This window comes from Pseudopipra pipra, chromosome 1, assembly GCF_036250125.1.
Source record: "Pseudopipra pipra isolate bDixPip1 chromosome 1, bDixPip1.hap1, whole genome shotgun sequence".
NCBI lineage: Eukaryota > Metazoa > Chordata > Aves > Passeriformes > Pipridae > Pseudopipra > Pseudopipra pipra.
Genome location: NC_087549.1, coordinates 50,027,971 through 50,048,685, shown reverse-complemented (window position 1 = coordinate 50,048,685; position 20,715 = coordinate 50,027,971). Strand labels below are relative to the sequence as shown.

The 20,715-nt window shown below is 39.7% G+C and overlaps 1 protein-coding gene across 8 annotated transcripts in view; it reads left to right on the top strand.

Moving 5' to 3' along the window:
- Positions 1–20,715, top strand: part of DLGAP1 (DLG associated protein 1) — a 414,143-nt gene that overhangs the window by 376,080 nt on the left and 17,348 nt on the right. For all 8 annotated transcript variants that reach the window (XM_064656132.1, XM_064656077.1, XM_064656082.1 and 5 more), the window contains 3 exons: positions 8,425–8,798; positions 12,136–12,227; positions 19,477–19,895. In XM_064656132.1, the coding sequence (XP_064512202.1) occupies positions 8,425–8,798; positions 12,136–12,227; positions 19,477–19,895 (885 nt within the window). The remainder of the gene's footprint in view (positions 1–8,424; positions 8,799–12,135; positions 12,228–19,476; positions 19,896–20,715) is intronic.

Sequence of the window (20,715 nt, the reverse complement as noted above, 5' to 3'; positions counted from 1 at the left end):
TACATGACTAATCAAATTCTATGAGACCAGCTTGGTGCCAATGTGTGCAATAATACAGAATTCTGCTTACCCTACCTTAAGTTTATTAAGTATTCAGAAAACCATTGGGAGTAAAAACCAGTAGAAACTTGTTTTGTTGCTAACATCAGCACCAAACAAAGAAGGTACATTTTCCTATTGAGGAAGAGGGAACAACTTTTAGAGTAATCTTTTCTCCATACAGAAATTACACTTTAAATGCCAATACCCCAGCCAAGTGCTGCCTTTTGAAAGTTAGCTGCAGTGAAAAGCTTAAAAAAAATCCTTATTGTAATGTTGAAAAGAGTGATGCAACGTTAATACCTAGCTGTCTTAAATGCTACATGATCAGATTACTCAGAGGTAATTGGCTTGCTTAAGTCTCCTTTATGTTCACAGGTTAGTTTCTGGGATTTGTGGATTTAGAAGAGGAGAATCCTAATTATTCTTTAGTCCAACCTCCTCTGTGACAATAGCTGCACAATTTCAACCTCCAATTTCTCCATCAAATTTGTGACAAGCTCCTCCTAAAGTGATCAGCTGCTAAACTTACATTGTCACCAGTCAGATCCACTGCCACCATGGGAGCATGAGATATTGGCAGCAGAGGCTCAGGAAGGACAAAATGCAGTGCTTCTTAACAAACTGTGAAGGAGGGCAGAACATACAGTACTTGCTTCAGGAGTTCTTTATTTACTTGTGGGCTTGCTTCTGACCATACATCTGCCCTCATGTATCTCTGGGATTTAAGTCTTCTATGTATTGGCTGCTCAGATATTAACTATTCCATCTGTAACTGATGAGAAAGAGTGTTACACATAGATACAAGAGTGTATTAAGATGTCCAGCACCAGTACTTACAAATATTACATGGTAATTTAAAGAAATAGCACCTACTGTGATATGCCCAGACAGAGTGGCAAGTGTGGAGTCCACGGTGGCACACTTGCTTTTGGCATATTGGAAGAGCTGCTGATATAGTCTGTAAATTAGGTTGTGTATTCACAGTTCGGGTCAGGTTTTCAAGAATCCAAATACCATTTAGAAATGTAAATAAGAGACAGGTTTTCAAGGTTAGCCCAAGGAACTTGCAATGTGCACCTGTAGACAAAGTCTTTACATTTAACCATTCTTTGGTAGGCAAAAAAAAAAAAAAAAAAAGATTAGTTTTTCAGAGTATGCTCGAATTTGAAAATTTTTAAATACATCTCCCAGTGATGTAGATACTTGCAGAGAGTTCAAACCCTTGTGTTTGTGAATATCCAGGTTTTGGTTCTTGCACTGTGTTTTTACTTAAAGAGCTGTTTACATATATATGTCTGTATTTGGTTAGCAGAACTCCACATTAAAAAAGAAAATGCCCATTTTGTTTTATTAACAGTATTGCCACAGGGAAAAAAATGCAAATTCTGGAATTTTAGAGTTCTGCAGTAACACTTAACAAAGTGTTATATCAAAGTGCCAGTGAAGTTGCTTCCTGGAAAATATATGGGAAAAGAATTAAGCTGCATTAAGCTGCATATTATTACATTTATTTACTGTTACACATTCTTGGTCTAAGTGGTATAAACTACCATATTTCACAAGGTTTCCTCTGTTTTCCATAAATGCCTTTTATAAAATGAAAGTACTGATAGGTAGAAAGCTTATTAATTTCTTACCATGATGATTTGATGACATATAAGTTCTGAAACATAAAATACTTTTAAGTACCCTTTTTTATCTAAAATTATAACATCTCCTGTTTTCCATTACTGCTCCAAGATGGGGGGAAATAAGAAGGTTTTGGTAAAGTGCAAAAAAAGCATTTGAATTGTTTGCTAGACTTAGTTTAGGCAATAGATCAAGCAGTGTTTCCCTGATTTTCTCAGACATAATGCTGTACAGGTGAAGAGAGATGACAAATAATTACATGCGAACTAAAACAGACCATTCTGCTGTATTGTTTTCTTTTTCTTTTACCCTCTTCTTCAGCATGTTTCATTGTGCGTAGAGGTTGACATTCGGTATCACAGACCTTCTACCATGACTGTTTTAAAGCACTTTCAGCCATCAAACCTCTAGGAGAGCATGTGTCCAGAACAGACTCATATCCTCATCCCTGCAGTTCTTGATGGTGTTTTTCCAGATGCTTTGCTGGTAGCCAAAGTTTAGGGGCAAGGCCAAAAGTTTCACTCCTGACTTCTCTCTCAGCCTGACTGCTGAGGGAACAGCAGAAGCAATTGCTCCTGCTGTCTCCAACTGCTCACTCTGTGTAAAAAGGAAAGATGGTTCATATGCATTAAGTGAAATGAAATCTGGTGTTTTCACATGTTCATATTCTTACATATTTTGTCTTTGACTTCAGAAAAGATAGAGCCAGAAGCTAATTGCTTGACACCAGTAAAGATCACAGGTTTTGGGAGTAAAGTCTTATAAACCATCAATGATCCATTTGGGGTAATAACTTTCAGTTTATGTGAAATCTTTTCTCCAGAGTTTCCGTTGTTTATATACTCCTGGCTTTTCATCTGAAAGAGTTGAATTGCTGAAGTTGTGTGTTATTAATATACTGGTTGTTGGATTTATACAGAGAGAAGTTCAGCTATGGCTCTGTAGTACAAGGAGTAAAGTGGGTCTCATAGGAAGCCTACATGCCCTGAATTCTTTCTGTGCATCCATAATTTGTGGTGATATCCTAGTGATAAACTGCATTTAGCTGACACCTTTGGCTGTCTCACCTGTTCTCTGCACACTAATTCAGCTTCCCTGGGATAGCAATTAAACTTCTGACTGGCATCAGCAGCTTCCAGCAAAAGAAATTAAAAGGAGAAAAAAGATCTACTGGAGAAATATTCACCTGTCATCCACTGACTATGGACATGTAGATTTTCCAGCTCAATTCATTTGAGTTGCAGGAGGAACCATATTTAGCCTCACCTTTAGGAGATCCTTCACTGTATCCAGTTGGGAAGCTGAAGGCACCCTACTTGCAAACGAAAATGTGCAGACTTATGGAAAGGTCACCAGCAGTGGCTTTAAACCTCAGAGTACACGGGATATTAAATCTTTGGTCCTACTGTGTGCGGTAAAAATAGTTTAAATACTCGGTATCAATTTCTACAGGATTTTTGTTATATGTTATGCCTGTTTCCTAACCCAATGAAGCTTAGGCTTTTGTCAAATAAGGTATCTGGCTTGGCAGTGAGGGAGTTATGGAAAAAGCATGGCCTTGGCAGAACTCCTGATGGCGTAGTACATAGATTTCAGTAGTTCTCATTTGGGATAATGACATCCATAACTCACTGTGGTATTATTCCCCTGGGTGGTTTAAAACTTCTTATAAAAGTCTTTATTTCAGTTTTGTAAAAGTAAATCACTACATCCTCAGAAGCCATCTGCTTAGTTTTTTATTAAGATAATGCATGCTCTGTTTTCATACCAATTCTTTGCATGTAAAAATAACAATACGGGACCTGAAACCCTCCGTCCAAGCAGTCCCTGCAAACCTCAGCAAAATAAGGAAATAAGTGTATGGTAAAGAGAATAACATCTCTGTTGGAGTGTAACAAGCCAAATCAAGCACTGCACCTCTGAAATCAGGAGCTGCCGTTCTGAGGCTTACGTCTGCTGGGAGATCCCTACATCCATGTTTGTGTAGCAGTTGTGTGAGATGCAAGGGCACTGCTGTTACCACACCCATTTTACAGGCAGTAAATCAAGACACTGACGTCCATCTGTGTGCGGTGGAAGAACTCCTGCTTTGTACCTTAATACTTATTTGTGTACAAGTTAGAATCATAGAATCATAGAATGGTTTGGGTTGAAAGTGACCCTAAAGGTCATCTATTTCACCCACTAGACAAGGTTACTCAGGGCCTCATCTAACCTGCCCTTGAACACTTTCAGGGATGGGGCATCCACAGCCTCTCTGGATAACCTGTTCCAGTGCTTCACCACCCTCTGAGTAACTAATTACTTCTTAGCATCTAATCTAAATCTGCCCTCTTTCCATTTAAAACCACTGCTCCTTGTCCTGTCACTACATGACTGTATAAAAAGTCCCTCTCCCTTCTTTTTATAATGCTCCTTAAAATACTGGAAGCCTCAATGAGGCCTTCCTGGAGCTTTCTCTTCTCAGCCTTCATGGACCTCCTCTGGATCCACTCCAACAGGTCCACATCTTTCTTGTGCTGAGAAAGTTGTGTTCTTTGTTGGTCCTTTTAAACCACAGAGATCCCCTTTTCTCAAAAGAAACACTATTATGTTACTTAACTTTAAATTTGCACTTTCATTTATTCTTGTATATTTTAACCAAGTTTATATAAGACTGTCAAATTAGAAAGATACTGCTTTTGTGTCTCATCACTTAAATTGTTCAAAGTACTTGCATGAATTTGATCATTTCACAAATATTAATCTGCCTTGGGGTTCTCCTGAGCACCCATTCACTGAGTTAAAAATCTATGTTTGCATGCTGTTCCCAAGGGCTCATCTCCCCTAGTAAGCATGTTTAAACAACTGAAGTGCCCTTACAATGAAACATTCAAATTCAAGCCTTTATTATTATGCAATCTGGGATTTTTTTTTTTTATCATTAGACTTCCTTCTGAACTGGGTGGTTGACACTCCCTGTTCCAAATTCCTGTCCCATGAGCTAGTTGTTTGGAAATACTGGCTAGGAGAAGAAACACCGTGGCTCTTCTCTTTTTCTTTTTTTTTTTTTAATCTGGAGAATGTGGTTTTTTTCACTAGGTATTTGGGATTAAACTGTAACCCAAAGGTAGTCTGCAGAAATAGGATAAAGATCAAAAGGAAATGGAAAGCATAACTTGGTGGATTGATGCAGCTGGAAACAGTGAGCCTGATTCAAGGTGCTTTGGGAATCTGAAGATTCTTGTGCATGACTTAACTAGTTTCTGCATTAAACCGTGCATATACCCTAGGAGAGGAATGCGTACTTGCTCCAGCAGCATGTGCACTCTGGAAAATAATGAGAATAGCTAGTCTATACTGTGTCAAAATGTAGGTTCATATGCACTTTGACTATCCAGATAAAGGTATTTCTGAGTAACTGCATGTCTAAACAATTTTAATGCATCATGAGACTACTTTGACTTGACTCTCCAGTCAGATCAGTTTTCGTTCAGAACTTCACTCCTTGATCTATGTCCAAGAACATATTTATCGGGGAATTTATACAGCCCTTTAAATTCACTTCCTTATGTGAATTAAACTAACTTCCATGTGCAAAACCCTTTGAAAGTTCCCTGTGTGACATGAGGATTTCTCCTACTTTTTCATGTGTCCTTTGATCCTGTAGTATTCGCCCTTGGAATCTGTCTCTACTGCAAGAAAGCTGAATAGATGAGTTTCCCCTCTTTGCCCGCAGCGACAGAATGCCACATGTGCTCTTGCTGCACCATCTGAATGCTTAAGCTCTCTTGGTCGGACAAGGAGAATGCCAGGGGTTTGTCAATTTTCTGGGGGAGTACTCATTTCAGTTTTCAAGCAGCTTAGCATTTAAAATACCGTAGCCACTTGAGCAGCCGCAGATCCTTTCGGTGGCCGTGTCACAAGTTGCCAGGTACTTGAAAGCACATGGAGAAAGAAAAAGTGGTGCACCAAATCCATTTCATTGTTGTGCTTCAGCCATTCAGAGGGCTCAGACAGCTCCGACGTTTAGAGTGCAGCTGCCTCCAACAGCGGCAGCGGCCCCAACATTGTTTTGTTGTCGTTTCTCCAGAGGAGCGGCAGGAGCTTACATCATTTCCAGTAATGAAGTGCCTGGGGTTCTTTTATGACTTGCACACTCTGCTTCTCTGGAGCTGTACAGTATGTGCTGCGTGACTCCAGGAAACTGAGGATTTGTTTTGACTTGTTAAGAGAACGTTGTGCTATTTCTCTTTACAATTTCACCATATGACTTGTCAATTCTCTCCCCCTCTTAAGAATAACTTCAGATTTAATTAGCTGAGTGCAAACATCTTTCATTGCAGTGTGGATTAGACTCCTCATTGAGTACATTTACCAACAAAATGAAAGACATCTTAATCAGGTGACTCTGTATTTGTACTGCTGTGTCCCGAGAGCATTGTAGCTGTCAACAGACAGTTGCTATTGGCTCCTTTTCTAGTGGGGGATGCCCAGTGATGTGGGGACCAGTCTTGTTGTTTTTTGATGCTCTCTTTCCTGCCTAAGAGCCCTTTTCAAGTGTGTTTCATTATCATTTTCCTTTCTGCTATGTAGGAAAAATTAGACTCATGTGCCTTGCTGGGATGTCTTGAAGGTGCTGGCATGTCCCCAGAAGTTCCCCAGTGACCTTGCCTAGCATATTTTAAATGGTGTAATTTATACTTTGCTGAATTGCAAAGTAGCATTGCGCACAAACCTCTATTAGACAAGTTTTGCACCAGCTTCTCAAAGAGTTACCTGGATATATACATATATATGTGCTTTGAATTCCTCCAGTGCTGAATTTCAGTTTGTATTTCCACCACTCAGAGAACATTCTCCAGACCATGAACCACCTGGGGTGTTTCTGGGATATCATGACCCAAGCAGCAGCCTCCATAATTCTCCATGAGTCCTGGAGTACATACTTGTGCTGCAGCAAATGCAGCTGATTTACCTGAACATACAGTCACAGCAAATGCTTTTGGGCAGTGTCAAAAACAATGAAGAATGGAACAACATGCGTGATCTCTTTTGCAAAACTATCATCATGCTTTCTGTAAGTTCCAGATACTGGTCTTGTCATAAGCACTTTATAAAACACCTTTAACCCCTATTAACTATTCACTTCCCCGGAGTTAAAATTTAGCACGTCCATTTTTAGCCATTTCTTCTCTCAGGGATGCTGTGGTTTCTGTTTGATTCTTCAGAAGTGAATCATAGTTTCAAAACCCTCACTACGTGAAACACTCTTTTTCCATTAGCGTTCAACATGTTTAACATGGGTTCAGACACGTTATCAGAAACTTATACTAGAGTCCTTTAAAAAAATCTCGTGTGATTTCATGCCCTGGAAACACCTTTTACACTATAAGTATTCCTACAGCAATGGGGAGATATGAGGCATATGGATCTGAGCTAGTCAAATTAATGCCATAATGGCTTCTGGCTCGACAAGCAGATACAGTGCAAAGAGAGAGCAGAACAGCTGTAGTAGAGTTACCTTTTATGTGGGTGGCATAGACGTCTGCCAATTAAAATGATCTGATGAATCATTTCTAGCCATATGATTACTGTTAATAAGAATTTATGTTAACATGTTTGTGTCTGAACTTTGCACAGGTTCATGCCTGCATTTATTTTCTTAAAAAATAGAGCATATCATGGTTGTTTTTTTGTTCTTAATGGGCTTTCTTTCCTCACTTGAAAGCATTCCAGGACTTCAGTAATGCAGAGCTGCCAACTAACCCTTAAAAGACGATGTTTTTATCTCTGTGTAGTGCTTTCTGCATGTAAATCTGTGTACACAGAACAATAATTTTTAACCTGAGAACTTCAAGCTAAGCTTCTAAATCCATATAGCAGCTCTTAGAAAGAAAGCATGGCCTTCAAAATATGAAGAGTTCTCATAAAGCTTTATTAAAGCCTTTTTTGTTGCAAACATTTATATTTATACTTTTCTTTAAGTAAGCCCAATGACTGACAGGTTTTAACTGTTGACTTCATTGCACTAATTCCCTATGTGTAAAAACAAGCGATTTTTTTTTTCTAGAACTGATGTTATATTTATGATGAGAAATTAAGCATGGCAAAATGTTCTTTTAAATATGTCCTCCGCAGCTTACAAATCATTTCAAAGTATTTGAGAAGTCTGTGCAACAAGTGAGACATTTTATAGAAAGAAATACACAAGTCCAAGCATGGTGAGTGTTAACAAACTTTGATAGGATGATTTGGGAATCTCTCTCTGATCAGAAAATGTAGTTAAAATTCTGCAAAAGCTTGGTAAGTATAACAGGACAGGGTGGAGAGACAAAAAATAATTGCAGTAAAATTGCTTGAAGTACAGTTTAGCTAGGATATGTGGTTGGAGATTTATCCTTGTGAATCTTGTTTGGGGCCATGAGCAGAACAAACATTTTGGTGGGAGGACTTGTTCCCATGGTACTTAAAGCAGTTAGGAGAAAATATACTGAGGAAAATAATCCTAAAAAGACCAAGGAGGAACTTGGCAAATAGGTACTTTCTCTATTTTCTCTATTGGCAATTCTGCTACTCATGTTAGGAGGAATAGAAGACACTGATAGGCAAGGCATTTCCATGGCACTTAGATTGGAGTTTTTGGGGGCTCTTTGGCTCTCAGACTCCTCCTCATCTCTGCTCTGTCCATGCTTACTGATGCATTGATATCATATTTGCATCCATTTTCCCTGCAGCATCAATAAATCAAGAACTCTCATATGTTTTTTCTAGTGTCATCCTGCATTACCACCTATAAGAAGACACCGCCTCCAGTCCCACCAAGAACTACCACCAAACCATTTATTTCCATCACAGCCCAGAGCAGCACAGAGTCTGCCCAAGATGCATATATGGATGGGCATGGGCAGAGGGGAGATATCATCAGTCAGTCTGGACTTAGCAACTCCACAGAAAGCTTGGATAGTATGAAGGCGCTGACAGCTGCTATCGAAGCTGCCAATGCACAGATCCATGGCCCTGCAAGTCAACATGTAGGGAACAACACTGCCACAGTCACCACCACCACAACCATTGCCACTGTTGCAGTAGAAGATAGGAAGAAGGACCACTTCAAGAAAAACAGATGCTTATCTATTGGAATACAGGTACAGTACATGGCATGGATAATCTGCCTGCCATTGTTTTGGACTTCTACATCTGTTTTACTGCTCATTATACAATGTTTTGTGTATTTTTCTACTTGTCCTGACAGGTACCTATGTAGAAATTGCATCAGCATAATCATTCTGCGTGGTACTAATGATGTTTTCTTAATTTATCATAAAAAACATCAGATGCAAGGATTTGTTTAAGTCTTCTTGCTGCTTGTTATTCAGCTCTGTTAAATTATACACATGAGCACTAATCTATGAATCATAACACAGTGGGGGTCAGAAAGGCATGAATTAAATCATTGAAAGGGAATGTGTAAAACAATGATTTACGTTACACTATCACCCAAAAAATATTTTCGTCCAGCCTCACTGAATTAATTGTCGCTGCTTATTCATGCATTTCATAATGACTGGTAGCCACTTGAATGAGGCAGCATTGTTCCTATCTCACCCTCAAGAGCAGAAGATAAGTTCCTTCTGATTTGCCCTTGTTAAAGAAAATTACATTTTCTTACCTCTAGTGGAAACAAACAAGAAAAATAACCCCGCCAAAGTTCATTCCTGTTTACAGAAAGGAGAAGAGCAAATAAACTAGACCAACGTAATCTGCTTTCTTAATTAATCTTTCCTATATATCCCCCTTCCCCCCCACAAAGAAAATGTTCATGGGACTCCTGACTATCTGCTTGCAGGATTAGCTTTTGCAACAAAGTGCTTGAACTTAAAATCAACTGAGAATCAACACAGGTTTTGATGAGAGATGAATCCCAAACAAATAGAATAGCAATCCACAGTTTATCAGCCTTCACAAGAAGCCATGATGGTTTTTTTCTTGAAGAAGGTGGTTGTAAGCACAGCACTATGTGCCTGGACAGGCTTATCTGATTAGCAGAGCCTAAGAATTTGCTGTGAAATCTCTGTATCAGCCTGATGAGATAGATGAGAGGCATTCTGTTGAAGTATGCCATTCCAGGGGCAGCTCCTGGAGAAGCTATGACTTTTATTTCTTCTTGGAAGAGGAATAATTACTATCGCCTGTGGGTTCAGTTCACTGCCTTTGTTGTAGACCTTTTCTGCTTCACAGCTGTTTGTTTTGGATATATTCTGAAAGAAGGGCTGATGTTCAGTGTTAAAACACAGGAGCAAGGTCCAGGTGGAACAGGGATAGAGGAAAGCTCTTCTATTACTTATTCACATTCCCAGCCAAGACAAAGGTGCCATTTTATTATTGTAATCCCTTGCTTTACCAAGCAAAGAAACAAAGACTCCTTAGCAGAGAAACACCCTGAAAAATAATGGGTACAAGGAAGTAATTTCCATGTTTGCAGAAGCCAAAAGGAACAACGGTAATGTGAATCACGGTTCTTGAGAGACTGTCTCCCCACTGTCTCTTCTTAAGGTAGTGTTGCAAGTAACAAATGCTGCTTCTGAAAGGTATAGAGGCCTTAGTTTCCTAAGATCTGAGGAAAACAGAGCTCCAAAACGTGTTCAAGCCTTCAAAAATCTACCTCTTAAAACTTTTAAGTTTACAGGTGACCAATATAATCATATGAAACAATCATTAAAGCTTTCTGGGGATGGTAAATGAAAGTCTGCCAGGATAGGTTTTGTGTACAAACCAATGGAGATCCCTAAAGCTGTGGTTACATGAAGCAAAACCTTCGGCAGCAATACAGCCTTATAAGTTTCCTGCCTGTGTACAGTGCCACCCTCACAGTTGTGGCCATCAATGAAATTTTTAGAGTCAGACAGGCTTCACAAATAAAAGAAAACTACTTCACTATGCTGTCTCATCCATTTTGCAGCATCATTGCACAAGCAATCATGCTGGTACAGCTGAAGGGGTAGTGTGGGAGTAGAAATACCATAAGATAGCTGTTGATGCCAGAAATAACTTCTCTTACAAACAACTGCCCTAAAGTAGGTAAGTACACTTTCAGTCCTCTGACTGGCAGTATAGAGTCAGTTTCTCTCCACTGACTGTAAAGGGAGCCTAATTCAGGCTTAGTGTGAAGTCAGACCAAGTACACACTTTAATTATAGTTTGATCCATCTCTGTAGAGCAGGTCAAGCTGCATTAGCCAGAGGCATATTCTTAGTTTGTTTCCTTCTCTAGCAAATAAACCTAATGTGCACTTACGATGAACCTCCATGAGTGTCCTCTGCACCCCTCAGTCATTCCAAGGACATCGCAAGCCTTTGCTGTAAATCTGTTTAGCAAACAAGCACAGTTAACAAAGAAAAACCCTTCCATCAAAAAGTTGCTTCACTCTGTCAGTTGTGGGATTTAAGGTGTAGTTATCTCCCCAGAGGCCTCCTATCAGGTAAGTACCTCTCTTCAGAGAATAGCTTCTGTAACTCCTGTCCCTCATTGAGCACTTTTCCTGCATAGGCTGTTCAAGTGGCTCTCAAGAAGCAGCTTACTTAGTGATGGAACAGCCACTAACTACAGCTGGAGATTTTGTACACCCGTGGTCAGCGTGGATCCACAGATCACTTCATGACACTGCTGTGGCCCAAAGATTCTATTTGCTGGAAATCTTTTTCTTTTATAACTAACGGTGTTATACATAGCATTGGGAATTAACAACTACACTGATTGGACCCAAAAATTTTGTGATTTTACTCAAAGACACATCTGTGGGTAAATTTTAGCTTTATACCATTGGTATAAATCTGCTTTATACCATTGGTATAAATCTGCTTATGGAGACAGACATGTGGTATAAAGTGCCTCCCTGTGCTCCTGGGGACACCTGTTTGCATGATGAAGGAGTAAAGAAAATGCACCTAAGAGTCATATCTGCTTTCTTTAAATCTTGTCTGTACAGGGTGTCTCCTTATTGTGAGTATTACAGTTGTATGAGGTGAGGGAAAAGGGAAGGAAAGACCTCTGCTCTGATTCAAGGCACTAACATTTAAACAAAATAAATACATAATTTTGACATGAGTTCACATATGCCTGCACATACAGACTAGAAGGTAAAATCAGACATGGTGGAGCACAGTAACTGAAGTTATAGCTGCTCAGAGATGTGCTCTGACAAATGTGAGCATCCAGCCTCCATAAAATACTGAATAAACTCCATCTGCATATTGCAAGCTGAATGCTGACTTACCAGAAATAATTAACAGGAATTATGAACATTCACTAATAACATCAGAAATGAGCACACCACAGACAAGCTATCTGACTAGATGAAGGAATTCATGATACAAGCTCTATGTGCAGACACTCATAGTTGTACTCCATAGAAACTGCAAGTAGCTGGGTGATATCTCTGCTAAAATACATTATAATTAGCTGCTGTGTTCTGGTTTTTTTGAGGTTGATGGTGCTGAAGAATCCACCACACCAGGTGAAAATAAAGCAACCAGTAAGTTCCAGTCCATAGGAGTTCAAGTAGAGGAGGAGAAGTGGTGAGTAAAAGTTAATACTGTTTTTCTAAAGTAAATAATTATGTCACAACTAATTTTTAAGAGCCCTAGTTCCTCTGACCCCATGACCACATAAGCCTGCTTCCTGGATGAATTGTTAGATCACCCAGCTGAAAAGCTGAGTCTTATAAATGTTGTAGCTCTTATTTCTCAGAGGGGATTTTTCAGGACCAGTGAGAGAACTGGAAGAGAAGTGCCACATACACTTGTAATAAGCTCTTTTTCCTCAGGAAATCTACCTAAACAGTGGACAGTGTTCCAGCTGGGGTATTAGTGTTGAGATGGCTGCAGCAGCATGGAAATTATGCAGAAAAGTTTACCTTGTTTTTCAGCAGAATAATATCAGCCACGTGTAGCAGTGCAGTGGCAGAGCCAAACTGATTGCTTTTGCTCAGGTATCTCTCCCAGACATCTCTTCATTACAATTGCTCCCTTGCAAAAAAAAACGTTGAGATTGCAAAGCAAGCCTGCAAAACTCGGTTCTCTCTCCAGTGTGCAGTATACCACGAATCAGTCAACAAATACGGTCTGAGAAAAATTTTAAAAAGAAAAAAAAAAACAGAACAGTTGTCACAGAAGCACAAAGAGCTTTCTGATGACAAATTGCAGTTACATTGCAGGGCAGCATAACTGGACATAGCACTTTCCAGTCGCATAAGGGTTTTGAGTCCTTGACCACAACTGCAGATTTTAATTCCTGCCAAAAACTGGACTCAGGGGCTGAAGAAAAGCCAGGCTCTCCCCTTGCCTCTGAATGTGCAGGCCTGCCCAGTGTTGCTGTGGCTCTAAGCACCCACCCAAGTCTTTGCATGCTTTCTGCAACCCACTTGGGCATGGTGAAACTTTTCAGTCCTGGAGCCATTTTCTTGATAACTCTCTGTACCGTGATGTGTCGTAGGAAAAGCCTCGGTGGTCAATGAGGAAAGAGTCACCCTTGAAATCTCTTCAGAGAAAATCTGAGTGGAGCAAATCTGAGCTGACAAAATTAGGGCCCTCTCTCTCCTCTGCCTCGCAACTGCAGGAGCAAGTGGAGATGTCCTTTTTTGCACTGTTTTTTTCCTGCATCTGCTAAAAATACTCAAAAATAACACATTGTCTACACCATTTTCAATTCAACCATATCTTCCTGTCAAGTATCAGAGTATTTTCTTGTGGTTTTAAAAGGCTAAAGTGATTTCAGCAAAAAGAAATGTGATTTTGCAACGACCCTGCTAGGCTGTTACCAAGTTCCTCATTAACCTGCTAAAACATCTCTTGCTTTAGACATTTCTTTATGTTAGACCTTAGCCCTATTTACCCACAACTCTTCCAGCTAGATAAATGAGCACACTAGAATAGATGCTGAAGGACCATTTCACTTCAGCCAGAGCACAAAGGAAATAACTACCCCAAAAGCCCAACCCTCCCCTTCCCCGCAAAGAAAGAAAGAAATGGCTGTTTGTAAATACCTTACTTGCAAAGTCCTCTCTCTACTGCAGTTTTTATTGCTCCAGAGAAAAACATAAGATTTGCCTGTGAGAGTCTGCCCTAAGAAAGCAATATTTCTGCATTACTTTCTGGCAGCTGTGTTTGGGGGTTTCCTTGCTGATAAAGTTGAGCTTGCTGCTGTTTGGAGCAGACAGGCAAAAAGCAATCTATCATGGACTTTCAGAAATGAACCGGCTGATAAAGGACAGCCCCTAATCCTTAGAAAATGAGTGCACTCAAGACACAAAGGGCTTATCATCACAGTTGGGCACTTATATTCTTTTTTTTCCCTAACGCAGCAGGGCACAATATATTGATTATCTGTTGCAGGAATAGAATTGTAAATACAGTGCATTCTTCACTGCCCCCACACGAAAACATCTGCAAAGCCTAAAAAAGCCCTTTTGAGTTGAATCTTTGAGAAATTAATGTTTTTAAAAATATTCCAGTCTTCAGAAATGTTAAATAAGTATAAAATGAGAAGAATGACACTGCAGAAGGGATAAATACAGTCAATTGATCATGTTTCCTTGCCAGTCTAAGCTATTAAGTGCACTGTTACAAAATAAGAAAGCTCTTTGCCTAATGCACCAAAAGCTTACCACACTTTCAATCCTCTTCTTTGCTTCCTGCTTTTTCCTCCCCCTTTCCCTCACCTCAGACAACTGTCATTCTTACACTAAGGAGTCTTACCTCCTCATGTCCTTTTAAATATTCCTGCTTCTCTGCTTGGACCAAATAAGCAAAAGGTTTACCTCCATTTCTTGATCTAAGTAACGCAAAAACAGAGCATCTTCAGAGGACAGCTCTCTCTCTTCAATATTCCATCTCGACTCAGACCTTTCATTGGCCCTTCACTCTCTGTAACCTGGGCTTCCTGCCAAGAAAAATGCCTCAGTCCGCCTACCCTTCTTGTACTGCTCAAAGGAAAAGCATGACTACTGCTACCTGACCACATTACAACTGGATCAATCGCTGCTATTCATCTTATCATCAGTTCTTTATGCTGCCTGGTCTCAATAATCTTTTTCATGCTCATTCCCTAACTGCAGCTCTGTGATTTCTAGCATTTATAGAGTACCCCTGTCAAGTCCTTCTCTTGGGAAAAAAATTGGTATGCAGTTCTTTTCACCCCGTGATCTTCCTGCTGTTACTGTCTTATCTCTCACCTGATCTTCACCATGATGCTGACAAAACCCTAACCAAAATATTCCTCCCCTTTCCTTCCATGACCTACCGCTTCCAGGGCAATTTTGAAATGTATATCTAATGAAGCTGATCAGTGGAATCTCAGGGCACTTCCATTTCTATCCATTTCTGTTTGTCCTTTCTCTCTACCTGTGACTTCTTGACCTCAAAGGACCACCTTCAATTTCTCACTTACAGAAGATAATTGAATTGTTAGAAATCAACCAGTTAGAAGTCAACCAGTTCTAATGACCCAGAGAAAAAGAAGTAATATATTCTGCATGCATCCTTCTTAAACAAGGGGCTCTCAGTCCCATAGATCTATAATCACTTTTAGTCTCTCTTGCATTTTACCTTGTCTGCCGCTATATCTCCTCCCATTACATTCTCATCCCCAAAATTGCCTTGCTCATTGGTCTACATGTACCATCAGCTGGTAATTGTACTTGATTTGCCATCATGAGTATTTTTGAATACTGAAACAATAGTAGTTTCTGAAGTAAGAACACTGCTGTAGGGAATGGGGTTGGAGCAGGAATATTGTTCTGGCCATTAGAAGACATGGTACCATATCTGCTAATTCCTTCTGCAGTTTGTTTTGTTCTGCTGACAGCAGCTGCAACCTTAGCAGAGAAGCCCACGCTGAGAAGAGTACAGCCAATGGGTAAAGTAAGGCAGACTGAATTTAATGTAAGTGCCTCTGAGATTCACCATGCATCACTTGGTCTGAAACGTGCATCTTTTCTGGGGTTTTGGATTTAGTCTTTTTTTTAGGACTGAAATAAGTTCTCTAAGTTGAATTGTAAATGTTTTGCAAAAGAAAGCAAAAGAAGACGTAGAAGCTGAGACTTGAATGCTAACAAGTGGCCGTGTTGTTGTTGTTCAAAACACATCATTCTGTTGTTCTCCGTACTGGTTTATCCGGTCTGAGGTTTCATGGCTTTCTGCACCTTAGGCCAGATATCTGCTGCAGTTCTCTGAAGCTGTAATTATTACATCTTGTGCCTGCAGGGCACAACTGAGTACAAAAGGGCCAAACCTGAAAGCAAAGGAAGAAGCAAACCTTGTTTTTAACAATTACCAGCAACTTACAACAACTTTTTTTTTGTAGACTTGTGAATGTTTTATATAGTAGAATTAGTGAAAACTTAGGCATTAGCTTCAGCAGCATTCCTATAGTAGGAAGCTTTAACTGAGTGCCAATAAAAAAAGGCTCATGTGGGACACAGACAGTATTTTGCAAGTGTGAAACATCCTGAAAATGAGTGAGGAAGCTGTGTCAGAGGCTAAAATTACCAACTATTAGGCATTTTGTATAGATGAGCTAGAGGCAGGCAGATAGTGGGTGCCTTCCTGCATTTCCATTTTATTCAACATACATTTCCTTGGACGTATTCTTTTTTAATTTTGAACTCATGCTATATTCTATTGCCAAGTTGTTTTTCTTTTGAAGATAGGTTACATAATCCAGTGCCAAGAATCTGTCAAGCAAGCCTGTAGCATACTATTATATAGATAAAACAAAGGCAAAAAAAGTAGGTCATTCTATTTTGTTTGTTAAGCAGAGTCCAGTCTTGGTGGTATTAGCTAATATTGAACCCAGTAAGAGTACACTCTTGAAAGACTTGAAATGTAGTGCCTCCAGCAAGACATCCTCCTGTCAAGTACACCTTGATGTTTTCACATTTGGGTTTTGCTGTACACTGAGAAGCCGGAGTGTTTACTGAAAATACAAATGGTCATCTGAAACAGAAGGCTATCAGAGTTTAGGACTCTGGGTAAAGCAGAGGGTGGCTGTGATGTGGAGATAGGGGAATGGAGAAAAGTGAGCCTGGATTAAGGCGTTTGCTTTTCTCTCCAGTGCTGCGGAAGGTGTGGAACACTACACTTGGATCTCAGTGAACCCTGACTAAATGCCTTAAAAGAAATCCTGTGTGAGCATGTGCCTGTGTTGTGTTTTTGTGTTGTGTGTGTGTTTGCATGCACACAATTCAGTGCAGATAAGGGATTTGTCAGGTTGGTGGCCAAATTAAAGCAGTTTCTAAAAACAATAGCATAGATTGGACCAATAGATTTTCACTAATGTCAGCCTAAAGCTAGTGTCTTTCTAGCCACTAATAGCTGTATAAAAAAAACAAGCTTTTCTCTGCCAGGGGCTAGTAGCAAATACTTAGGAAAAGTGTAAAGGAGTGTCTGTAAAGTATAAGGTGTGTATTAAACACTACTTCTCCCAGTAGACATTCCCAGATTAGTATTCTGTTGTTCAGGGACTTCCTATGCCTGATATGACATCTGTGTAATGGCTCTTCCTGGATCTATCTCCTGTGAATTCGATCAGATTCTCTTTGAACCTATTTTTACCTTTGGTTTTCCCAGGATTCTGTGACAATTTAATTACATATTGTGTGAAGAAGTACTTCCTTTCACTAGATGTAGATCTTTAGACCTCAAAGCCTTGCAGCTTGCTGTTTTCCTCCGCACAGTTATTGCACTCTGAGAAATAGTGAAACATCACCTGGTCAGGATTTCACAGGTCTCTCATAGTCTTCTTCAGCCATCTAAACATTTTCTCCTACGGAAATCATATCATCTCTTCAATGATCCTTGTCTTCTCTTTCTAACTTTTTCTGCTATATCAGTCCCTAGAAAAATGCTTTTCTCTGCTTGCCAAAGGATAAATACTACCAAGCTGAAAATGCTCACTCCATACTTTTCAGTTTGCTGGTGCATATTGTGCACAACTACAGTGGCATAACCATGTCTTTTTCATCGTTTAACAATACCTGTTTCAAAAGAATCATAAGCAGCAGGCACTATGATAAAATGTTTAAATTCTAGGCCATTATAAAACAAAATATGTATACAATTTATTAGTAAAATTTTCCAGGGATCTGTGTGGCTGAGAAGTTAATTTGGGCTTTCTTCTGCAGAGGAATTGGCTTTTTTTCTTTTAATTGGATAACCTTTCTCAACTCCTGTTTTGCTTTGCTTTCCTCCTCTGAAAGCCCCAGATCAACAGCCACTAATTTCCTCTATCAGCAGGACCTATTATGGTCCTCCTCGAAGTCTGCTGCACTCCTCTTGAGCTATCTGGATGCACCAGGTATACAGGACATTAAATTCTCCCTCATTATCCTTCCATCTCCTCCCTCCCCAAATGCAAACTAAATATACTTGATGAAATTTTTCTGTCAGTTGTACTTGTCTAATTAGCTATTGCTCTTCAGTGGAAGGTGGAATATAAATGAAAGGGAGTGAAATCATGCCCAGTCTCCATCTCCACCATCTCTTCAGCATTTTCATTGCTGTTTGACCTCAAATTAAAATAAAACTGGCAAGGGCAAAGCAGCCAAAACATCACAGGGAAATGGGTCCTAAAACTAGTTTCAAGTGCAGATGTGAGATTGTGAACAAATTAGCTGCATAAGTGCACAGGCATCCTGAGTGAGTAAGAAGAAGCAGTAGGAATCTGTCCTTATTCAGTTCAAAACTGTGTTAATTCTGAAGCCTAAATATTACTAATATAAGAAACATCTATGTTAACTACTTTACGGTTCTACCTTCTTTTTCATCATGGGGTGAGACAGGTGTCTCCCACCACAATTTGCTGCTCCCTCTACCACCCCCTGCAACAGCATTAAGTATCTCTCACTCTTTACACTTCCCTCTGTTCCTCCTCTGTCAGTCTCTTCACCTCAGATGCCTTGGACTGCAGAAATTGGAGTGCTGTTTATATAAAGAAAACCCATCCAAAACCCCAAATCCCCAAACCTCCTCTCTCCCCTGTTTTTGCCTTTACACTCAGGGTTTGTTCTCTGCCTTCAGAAGGTCCAACAGAGGGAAACTATGCAAGGTGAAAGGAGCCTACCTACAGGGTAGCAGCCACCACAATGAGGGTAACATAGAGGCAGCATGCTAGCTTTGGTAAATAGAGAAGACCATTTTGAAACTGTATGTAAAAAACCAAAATATCTCAGTGCTGGTAGTGGGCACTAAAACTGTAAGAGATGGCAGACACTTAATTATGAAGAAGCAATAAAAATACTTATGCGAGTTAAAAATACTTTTTTTTTAATAAATGGAATGTATAATTTTATTTAGATAGTAGACTCATTGCTATTACTCTTTTATCACTCTCATATGTATGATTTTTAAATGTGACTTGTGAGTTTGGATGTGTAACTTCAAAGAGGTGTGAGTTTTAAAAATTGGAAGATAAACCACTTCTGAAAATTGGGCCCCTTTAACTTTTCATTAATCAGTAACCTAAAATCCTGAGCTACTGAGAGTGTTAGCTGCCTCTTGGGCTAGCCTCTGTCTTTGTTAAACTGCACAACAATTAGAGGTACTTGCCTCAATTAACAGTGAGCTTGGGTGGAAAAAGAGAGATGCTTGTTTGTTTGCTTGCAATGAGGAAAAAAGTTTATGCTGATCATTTCAAGAAAAAACACCTGAGTGTAGCACTGTGAGGTGTGACTGCCAGTCTTAAGAAGAGTGGCAGAATCTGAATAATTCCTTCCTCACTGAGCTACACAGAAAAAGCTTTCTAAACATGCTCTGTTTGTGCTCTCCAAAGCTTTCGCAGGTTTACGCGATCTAACAGTGTAACAACAGCCGTGCAAGCAGACCTGGATTTCCATGAGAACTTTGAAATAATCGACCCTCAAGAGGACAATACATGTTCTGGACAAATATCAAGACAATTTTCCCGAGATGCAAGCACATCTACCGTTAGCATACAAGGGTCAGGAAACCATTACCATGCATGTGCAGTGGATGATGACTTTGAGACAGATTTTGATCCATCAATTTTACCTCCTCCTGACCCCTGGATTGACTCTATTACTGAAGATCCTCTGGAAGCTGTTCAAAGGTCAGTGTGCCCACGTGACGGCCACTGGTTTCTGAAGCTACTTCAGGCAGAGAGAGATCGTATGGAGGGTTGGTGCCAACAGATGGAGAGAGAAGAACGTGAAAACAACTTACCTGAGGACAGTAAGTAACTGCATACAATAATATTTCAACTGCAAAATATTTAATATAGGTCAAATTCACTCCAGTGAATTCTGTGTTGTGCCCCTTTTTTATTTAGCTAATGAAACTATGGTTGTGATTCTCAAAAGGACTGTATGTATGTATGTATGTAATAATCCTTATTAAAGCTGACAGGGAATGCAAATGCTCAGCACTTCTGAAACTCCAGTGGTATTAGCTTTTGGGATTGCATAGTTCAATGGATAATTAGGAGAGTGTGGTTAGGGATCCTGTAGTATTAGTGTTTCTTAAGTCTTCCATTTGAAATCACTTCTCATAACCTTAGAATATAATTCAACAGATTGTAGTTCCTTTTCATTAAATTCATATTTTAGTTGCCTTTTCAGATGGTGATTGACATCAGAGTATTTAAATGCTTGTCCCAACTGAAAGATATTTCAGTTATGCTTCCAAGTTGTTCTCTGTCTTCCACTCTCCAGCCTCCCTTCATCTACCTTACTGTTCTCATTTGACTTTGATTGTCCCAGTAAAACAAGCTCTTATGTGTGTCAAAAAACACACACATCCAAAGTACATCTCAGTTGTCACTGCTGCCAGAAATATCATTCCACCTGTAAGGTAATGGAAATGTCTAATAAACCTTCATTACTAAGAAGGTTGAGGGTTGAGTAGCTCACGTCTTATTCATTCACTCCGGTTAGGGCAGAAGGTCTTAACATGTGCTTCTCTGTCCATATTATTTTTCTCCCAGTAAAAATTGAAGTTTTTTCCATTTACTTCCATTACAAGGAGCAGTACTATTGCTAGCTGTCAAATTTTG